General features: G+C 38.9%; 1 protein-coding gene across 2 annotated transcripts in view; it reads left to right on the top strand.

Moving 5' to 3' along the window:
* Window positions 1–9,154, top strand: part of EFCAB7 (EF-hand calcium binding domain 7) — a 58,526-nt gene extending 49,372 nt beyond the window's left edge. Inside the window, exons 13-14 of one of the 2 annotated variants that reach the window (XM_075557112.1) lie at window positions 5,791–5,898; window positions 7,299–9,154. In XM_075557112.1, coding sequence (XP_075413227.1) covers window positions 5,791–5,898; window positions 7,299–7,373 — 183 coding nt within the window. In that variant the 3' untranslated portion in view covers window positions 7,374–9,154. The remainder of the gene's footprint in view (window positions 1–5,790; window positions 5,899–7,298) is intronic. The other variant, XM_075557121.1, reaches the window with a different exon arrangement.
* The last annotated feature ends 369 nt before the right edge of the window (window positions 9,155–9,523 follow it).

Below are 9,523 nucleotides of genomic sequence, written 5' to 3' on the forward strand. Positions count from 1 at the left end.
ATTATATGTACAATTGAAGGATTAATTTATTTCTACCTCTTGCAGTTGACATTAGTCTGGCCTGTTGAAATTGGGGAGTGATTTTTAATGGAGGGAAAGAAGCTGGCAGTGTGAGATTTGAGCACGGAAGGGTGACAGGATCTCAGCATGAAGAAAGACCACCTATGGAAGCAGGGAAACCTAAAGAAAAGGGATGAGTTGATCTGACGTATAAAGGAAAGTGAGATGGCTTGATAGAGGTAGGGAGCTTACTGGAGGAATACAGGGAAGGCAAATACAGATCCGGATCATGCAAGGTTGAGTAAATAAATATTGCTTTAAAGTAATTGAAACACTAATTAAAGAAAGTAACAAAATGTGGAGCCGTTGTTGCTCAACGCATCTTCCATCTAGGACTCTACGCTGCTGAGGATGGGATTTCCATCTCTCTAATTCTTCACTGAGGAATTTTAATTCTTTCTTTTTAATTGTTTTATCGGGAGCCTTTGCAGATAGCATAACTTTCCACTGTTCATTCACATCAAGCAGTAAGCAATTGTGACCACAATCAGTTTCAGAACACTTGTCCCTTCCCTCCCCCACCGTACCCCCCCCAGGAACCCTAATTTTTATTTAGTTTTCCTTTTTCTATAATAACTTTTTTGTTTATTTGTTTTCCCCATATCTTACACAATCCTCTCTGTCCATTCACATCATATTCTGTTGCTGGACCCCCTCCAGTGGGGTTACGCAGTCATCAGTGCTATCAGCTCCCCACCCCCCACCCCTACGACCCTCAGGGACCCATTGTTCCTGTCGCTGTTTCTGAAGGGTTATCTATCTTGATTTTCATGTACCAAACAAGCTTAAATAGACAAGTAACATATGCAAATCTAACATGCTTAATGAGGCAAAACAAATAAAAGTCATAGTAGTAAGGGGATTTCTTGGAGTGGAGTCGACGAAGGTAATGTGAGTCGGATAAAACCTGTGGCCATAGAGCCTTGGCTATCTTCATTAGCTTATGGGGAATGACTCAGAGTAAGGAGGAACCGCTGTAAAAATCTGCTAACGATAAAACAGACTGTGCAAAGTATGAATCTAAGAAAATGAGAAATTTTCAAAAATGGAACACATGAAGATTGATATCTTAGGCAGTAGTGAGCTAAGATGGACTGGTTTGGGCCCCTCTGAATCAGAAAATCTGATGGACTGATATGGCATTCATTTTCAAAAAGGACATTGCAAAATCAGTCAAGCACAATGCTGTCTGTGATAGGATTATATTTATCTGCCTTCAAAGAAATCCAGTCCTTACACCTGTTATTCAAATTTATGTACCACTGCAAAAGCTAGTGATGAAGAAATTAAAGAATTTCTACCAATGACTTCAGTCAGAAATTGATCAAACATGCAATCAAGATGCATTGATAATTATTGTTTCCAAAAGTTGGAAACAAAGAGGAAGAAAAATTGTTGGAATTTTTAGATTTAGTGATAGAAACAAAGTTGGAGGTCCCATGATAGAATTTTGCAAGATGAATGACGTGTTCATAGGAAATAGCTTTTTCTCAGCAACACAGAAGGCAGCCACACTCATGAACTTCTTCAGAGGGCATAAACAGAAAACAAATTGTGTAGAGTGACGCTGGAAAAGCAGTTAAAACCAGGCTGGGGACTGACTTTGGAGCAGACCCCCAATTGCTCATATGTAAGTACATGTTAAAACTGAAGAACATTAAAACAAATCCACAGGAGTAAATATGACTTTGAGTCTACCCACCTGAACTATGAGAACATCTCAAGAACAGAGTTGGTGCATTGAACACTGTTGACAGAAAACCTGCTGAGCTGTGGGAGGACATTCATGAAAAATACAAAAGGTCATTAAAGAAAAGAAAGATCACAGGGAAGGGCCTCAGAAACTTACTCTTAATCGTTCGGAAACTAAAGCAAACGGAAGAAATGGTGCAAAGAGCTGAACAGAAATTTTCAAAGGGTAGCTTGAGAAAACAACCCCAAATATTATGATGAGATGTGCAAAGACCTAGAATTAGAAAACCAAAAGGGAAGAACACGCTCAGCAGATCTGAAACTGAAACAACTAAAAAAGTCAAGCCTTGAAAGATTCTTTGGGGAAAATATTGAATGGTGAAGGAAGCATCCAAAGAAGCTAGCAAACATGCATAGAATCACTGTACCAAAAAGAAATAGTTAACATTCCGTTATTTTAGGAGGTAGCCTGTAAGCAAGAGCCAATGATACTGAAAAAAGAAATTCAAACTGCACTGGAAAAATTAACCAGAAACAAGGCTGTAGGAATTGACGGGATACCAACTAAAATGTTTCAGCATGCTGATGAAGCACTGGAAGCACTCACTGGTCTATGTCAGGACGTTTGGAAGACAGCTAGTTGGTCAACTGACTGGAAAAGCTCCATATTTGTGCCCATTCCAAAGAAAGATGACAGAACAGAATGTTCCAATTTAGAACCATATCCTTGATATCACATGCCAGTAAAATATTGCTGAAGATCATCCAACAACCATCGACAGGGCTCTGCCAAAAGTTGAGGCCAGATTGAGGAGAGGATGTGGAACGGGGGTGTCGTCGGTGACATCAGGGGGATCTTGTGTACGTGTGTTTCGTTGACTATGCAATGACATTCAACTGTGTGTCCCATAATCTTGAGAAGATTAGGAATTCCAGAACACTTGATTATGCTCATGCTGAGCTTGTACATGAATTGAGAGGCAGCTGTGCAAACAAAACGGGGGAATGCTGCAGGGTTTAAAATCAGGACAGGTGTGTGCGTCACCTCTTATTGCATCCTCTTATTGTACTTGTTCAATCTGTATGCTGAGCAAATAGAGAAGCAGGCTTATATGACGGAGACTGTGGCATCGGGATCGAAAGAAAGCTTATTAACCTGTAAGATGCAGATGACACAATCTTGCTTGCTGAAATGAGGAGGGGTTGAAGTACTTGCTGATGAAGATCAAAGATTATAGCCTTCAGTAGGGATTACAACTCAGTATAAGAAAGACCACAACTGGACCATTAGATGACATCATGATAAATGGAGAAAAGAGTGAAGTGGTCAGAGACTTCATTGCTTAGATCCACAATCACGCTTCATGGAAACAGCAGTCAAGAGATCAAAAGATGAATTGCATTAGGTAAATCTGCTGTACAAGACCTCGTTGCAGTGTTAAAAAACAAGGATGTTACTTTGAGGACTAATTTGTGCCTGACCCAAGCCATGTTATTCTCTATTGTGTCATATGCATCTGAAAGCTGGACATTGAATAAGGAAGACTGAAGAAGAATCAATGCATTTGGCTTGTGCTGGAGAAGAATATTGACAGTACCATGGACTGCCAAAAGAACAACCCGATCTGTCTTGAAAGAAGTGTGGCCAGAGTGCCCCTCAGAGGCAAGGATGGCGAGGCTTACGTACTTTGGGCATGTTGTTTGGAGCGGCCAGTCCCTGGCGAAGGACATCATGTTTGGTGAAGTAGAGGTCAGTGAAAAAAGCTTCCCAAGGAAATGGATGGACACAGTGGATTCACGAGAGCAGTTGCTCATGAGAACCGGCATGTTTTGTTCCGTAGTGCATCAGGTTGCTGTGGGTCAGAACTGACTCGATAGCACCCAACAACAACAACGATACCAAGACAAGTGTATTACTGAGAAAATCTGTTTTGTAGCTATCTGTTGATCACAGAACCATGTTTAAATATGTTTCGGATAAGCTCATGCATTTATAGGCAGGACCCCTAGGAGTCATACTTTCTGAAATACCTTTATATATGTTCCGTTATCCTGAAAATGATGCAGTGGTGTTGGGATGTGGTGCAATAGGCTAGGATCCAGAAATAGTGTATTGCATTCTTCACATGGCTCGTGAAGCTTTCCCCGAGCAGGCTCTTCATGATCCTGCATGTTCCCCTTCCTGCTTTCTAGACATCCTCACTAGACTTGAAAGAAGGAAAGGGAGTCACTGCACTGTCCCAACCTTTCTGCTCTGTTAGTACCTGTCATTTCCTCCACTTTCCCCTCTCCCTCAAGATGACAGGAAAATTAAACTTTTGTTCTCCAAACTTTGATAATGTCCTAACAGCTCACTAGGCATTTTACATATATTGATCCATTTACTTCTTAACCAACAACCCTATGCAGTAAGCACTACCCCGTTTTACAGAAGGGAAATGAAGTACAGAGGTGAAGTGACTTCCAAACGTCTCACAGCTAGATAGCAGCTGAGAAATAAATTTAGGTTGTGTGATATTACACTACCCCTTTGTAGTTATTCGGTTCTTTGGCCGGGGGCGGGAGGGAGAGCGTTGGTAGTGTAGGGAGTATATGTTGGGCTGCTAACTGCAGGATCAGCAGTTTGAGCTCACTTCAGGAGAAAGTTGAGGCTTTCACCCCCAGAAAGATGGCAGTCTTGAAAACCACAGGGGCAGTTCTGATCTGTCCAATAGGGTTGCCATGACTCTGAATCAACTTAATATCAGTGAGTTTGGAGTTTTGGGTTTAGCAGGGAAATATTTTCATTCCTGCATTTCCCATTTATTAACATTTGATTTCTCTTGATTATCCATCTGTCATCTTAAACATCACCTCTTCCTTAAAGTCTTTTCTCATATGCCTTTCTGAGTTAACGTTCCTTTTCTGTGCTTCTGTGGAATCATGTAAGGAGCCCTTGTGGTATAGTGAGCTGTACATTGAACCGCTAACCACAAGTTCAGCAGTTTAAACTCACCAGCCGCTCCATGGAAGAAAGATGAGTCTGCCTGCTCCAGCAAAGAGGAACAGCCTCAACACACGACCACATTGATGTGAAGGGGCGTGGATGGAGTGGAGACCCAAAACCCATCCCTAAGATAATTGGGCAGTCTCTCTCAGAAGGGCCGCATGGAATGGATGATAGATTCAGAGTAAAGGATTGGCACTGAGGAACTACATAACTATCCTCTGATTCACAAATATGTCCTCCCCTTACTATGATGGGTTTTATTTGTTTTACCTCATTTATCAGGTTAGTCTTAAATATGTTCATTTGTATATTTAAGATTATGCAGTACATGAAAGGCAAGATAGATAACCCTTTAGAACTAGTTACAGGAGTAATGGTTCTCTAAAGGCATGGGAAGGGAGGTGGGGGAGGGGGAGAGGGGGTGCTGATGGATGATTGTATAACCTCACTCGATTGTATAATCCCACCCAATGGGATTGAACAACAGTACTGTATGGGAAGAGAAGGCATATATTGGAATGAGTAAGATATGTCAATTAAAATATTATTTTTTAAAAGATAAACAGTTTCAGGAACATGAAATTCCGCTTTATCCTATAAGGTCGCTGTAAGTCAGAAGGATATGAGATACAATCGTAGGAATACCTCTTTCACACATTTTCACAAGGTATTTCAAAAGTGTCATTTTATTTGTGTGTCTCCCCGAGACTTGTGAGCTAGCTGCTTCGGTCAGGAATTGTGTCTTTTGCTGTCTCTAGAGCTTATATCAGTGCCTGACATACAGCCGGTACTAAACAGACGTGTTCAGACACTAAGGAAAGGAGTGAGTAGCACCATAAAGGGATGCTTTGGGTGTATTAGTTAGAGCAGATTGCACGACAGAGGGTAGGAGCAGCAGAGCTAGGTTACAAGAAATAGAGGCTGCTGCTGTAGTGAGTATAACCATAGTAACAATAATGGCCTTGGAATAAGTATTACTAGTGAATCCAAGTCACATCTAGAAGAAGAAATCTGTATAGACTAACGTCTAATAAAATCATTTTTTACAGTCAGAAAACAAAGTGATGATTCATGTCAACAATGAGCAAAGTAAAAACTGCATTAACAGTAGAGGACTCAACGTATTTGCAGTGGAAGTGGCACCAAAATCTACAATGGTAATACGAGATTTTTCTAATGAAAGCATTTTGTTGTCTTTGAAAAAATATTTTATAATTTGCTATGAGTAAACATGTATCTATGAAATGAAGTGGAAAGCTATTTTAAGTGTTATTATCTACAACACTAATAATCCTAGTATCATCTTAGATAAGGAGACAGGAAACTGGCTCCAATCCAGTCTGTCTTCATTTGGTTGAATAACGATGGGAAATCTACTTACCCTTTCTGGTCCAGTTTCTTTAAATGTAAAATTCAGATACTATCACTAGCCTCACTGGCTTTACCTACTTCAAGAGGTTAGTGTAAAGATAAAAATAAGGTGATGTACATAAAGGATATGTTGAACATCATGAAGAAGTATTAGTCATTAATCTTGATCATTCAAAACACTTTAGATAATTTGATATTTTGATCATTCAAAATATGTTTATGTACATTATTAAGAGGAGCCCTGGTGGCACAGTGGTTAAGTGCTTGGGTGCTTACCAAAAGATCAGAGGTTCAAACACACTAGTCACTCTGCCAGGGAAGCGACGTGGTCATCTGCTCCATAGATGTTACTGCGTAGGACACTGTGGGGCGCTTATGCTCTGCCACCTAAGGTGCTTCTAAGTCTGAGTCAACTCAGAGAGTGACAGTTCATTGTTAGGATTGTTAAGATTTCAATGGTGCCCTGGTGGTCTAGTGGTTGTGCATTGGGCTCTGATCTGCATAGTCAGCAGTTTGAAACCACGAGCAGCTCCTGAAAAGAAAGAATGGACTCTAACTTCTGTCACCAGTTACAGTCTCAGAAACCCACAAGATTGTAATCAACAGAGGTAATCAACAGAGAAACAAGATTGTAATCAACAAGATAATCAACAGAGAAAATGCCTCTGAGTTTTAGATAATGAGCTAAGATTCAGGGACATTTGTACTACTAGAAGAAATCCAGGGTTTGGGTTTAGTTGGGAATTCAAAGGCAGGAACCCTGAATCTGGTGTAGAGAAAGAGAAAAGATGTTTATCCCTTGTTCTTAGTCTTTTTTTCCTCATCTGATATACTTCCCATGAAATTAAAAACATTGTAAAACAGGATAAAAAGATGATATCTCTTATGTTTAGGATTTTAGACAATGCTCTTGCCTGGCAAGGAAGACAGGGCATTTACTCCCCTCTCCCCCATTCATCTGTGCACACACCAGTTACCAGTCAAGGTAGAATATGACTTAAGGGGGGTGATCCACTTAGATATCAAATCAGAGATATCTGATTAAGATATAGTTCCTGATAAGAATGAATGTTACAGGATTTATCTGCATCTGGTTATTTTTTATGCCGAGTCAAGAAATGTTCTATTGAAAAATTATCCCAAAATAATAATAATAATAATAAAAGCTTTCTATTTTTATATGCAGGTGTGTCAACATATAATGCCCCTGAATGAAGGACAAGAATGGACATATAACTGTGTATATTCTCTTATATCTTAAATACTGTAATTAGGAAATAATTCTGCTTGAAATTATCATACTAAGAAGTTATTTCAGATTTATCCTGTTATTTATCAATTATATACTTATCAATCTAGCGAATGTACATAAATTATTGTTTATTTTATGCATTTACATATTCTTTCCATAATGTGTATTTTATTATTAAAATGTAAATATTATTTATAATGTATAGCCTTCTTATTAATTGAACTGAAGAAATTTAAACACATTTTTAACACATTTTATGACTAGTAATTTTTAAAATCATTTTATTGGGGCTCATACAACTCTTATCACAATCCATATATACATCAATTGAGTAAAGCACCCTTATACATTCGTTGCCCTCATCATTCTCAAAATTCGCCTTCCGCTTGGGTTCCTGGAATTGGCTCATTTTCCTTTTATCCCTCCCACTCCCTCCCCGCTCCCCCTTCCCTTACAAACCCTTAGTAATTTATAAATTATTATTTTATCTTATCTTACACTGCCTGGCATCTCCCTTCACTCACTTTCTTGTTGCCCATCCCCCAGAGAGGAGGTGATATGTAGATCCCCGATATGACTACTAATTTTAAAATTGCAGATAAACATTAGAAACTAATACCCAATGAACTCAATTAAATCATATGCATTCTTGATTTTTCCCTCATTAATAAAAAACTAAAAGAAAATATAAATGCAAAATAGCCATTTGACCTTACATTTAATTTTCTAATCAGAAAAAATTTTAATCAACATTTGGGGAAATTAAAGTGGGCAAATTTTAGAAGTATTTTATTCTAACAGGGTTTTTTTAGCCTTTGCTATATTGACTGGAGGTTTATAGAGCAGATAATCAGTTTTACAGTCAACAGTTCATATGCTTTGTTCCTGAATTCCCTCCATGTGACATCACCATCCCTCCTCCTCCGTGTATTCCGTCCCCATTCCTCCTCCTTTCCTAACCCTTCTGAACTGTGTCCTTGGATAAATGCAGCCCCTCCCTTCCAAATGGTCAAATATTCTAAGGTGTGTATACTTTAGTAGTAGTGTTGTCTAACAGTAATTTTAAAATAAATTGATTTGTGCATTATTTTTAAGTAAATATATTTTAAAATGATAGACATTAAAGCAATATAACCTTTAATAGAGCAATACAAGGGGATGAAAGACTATGTTAAGCCCTAAAGAGTTATTGATATGATATTATATATATCAATGTATCAATTATAAATGATAATATGAACAAAGTTTGGCCAATATATATCAATGGCTGAGATTTGAATGCCATTATTGTGGTATATATTATTTTTATGCCCACTCCATACTGACAGTTAGTTTAGCTGTTTGACTTAGACATCTGTAAGGTGGATTGTCATTATCCAGCAGTTTGAATTCTCCAGATGATGTGTCTTTAAAAAAAGTCATGAAATGTGGACAGTGTAAGATATGACAAAATAATAACGATTTATAAATGATCAAGGGCTCATGAGGAGGGGGTGCCGGGAGGGAGGGGAAAAATGAGGAGCTAATACCTAGGACTCAAGTAGAAAGAAAATGTTTTGAGAATGATGATGGCAACAAATGCACAAATGTGCTTGACACAATGGATGTATGTATGGATTGTGTAAGAGTTGTATGAGCCCCCAATAAAATGATTTTTTTTAATAATGAAATGTGAAGGCATTTTATTAATTGCCCAAACTATAAAAGTCTGATAAATGTACCCATGTATTCTAATTTTACAAGATTCTGATTTTGTAGGAAATAAATGAGCTATAATACAAAAAGCATATAATGAAATTCTTATCTGTGCCTCAGACTGCAAGTGTATTTTTATAACAGGATGTTAGGTTACATGAAGTAGCATGAGGTCTAGTTTTGACCCTGCCCTAGAAATGTGGACCTGATCCTGTGGCCTCAGTGGTCAGAGGGCAGCACCGGGGACCTGCAGAGGCACATGAGCTAGTGAATCAAGGAAGAGCCTCATACGGTGGGAAAACCATTTCTCTCACTGAGCTCGGCACTCTCCCCGTTGGCTGCTGCAGAATACACAGGTGGTCCTTATAGCGGGTGCAGACTATACAGGTGGTCCAGCTGCATACTGCTTCAGGTACACAGGGAAAAGTCCAGCTCTCTGGCTCTGAAATCAACAAGAATGATCT

Source organism: Tenrec ecaudatus, chromosome 1 (genome assembly GCF_050624435.1).
Source record: "Tenrec ecaudatus isolate mTenEca1 chromosome 1, mTenEca1.hap1, whole genome shotgun sequence".
Lineage (NCBI taxonomy): Eukaryota > Metazoa > Chordata > Mammalia > Afrosoricida > Tenrecidae > Tenrec > Tenrec ecaudatus.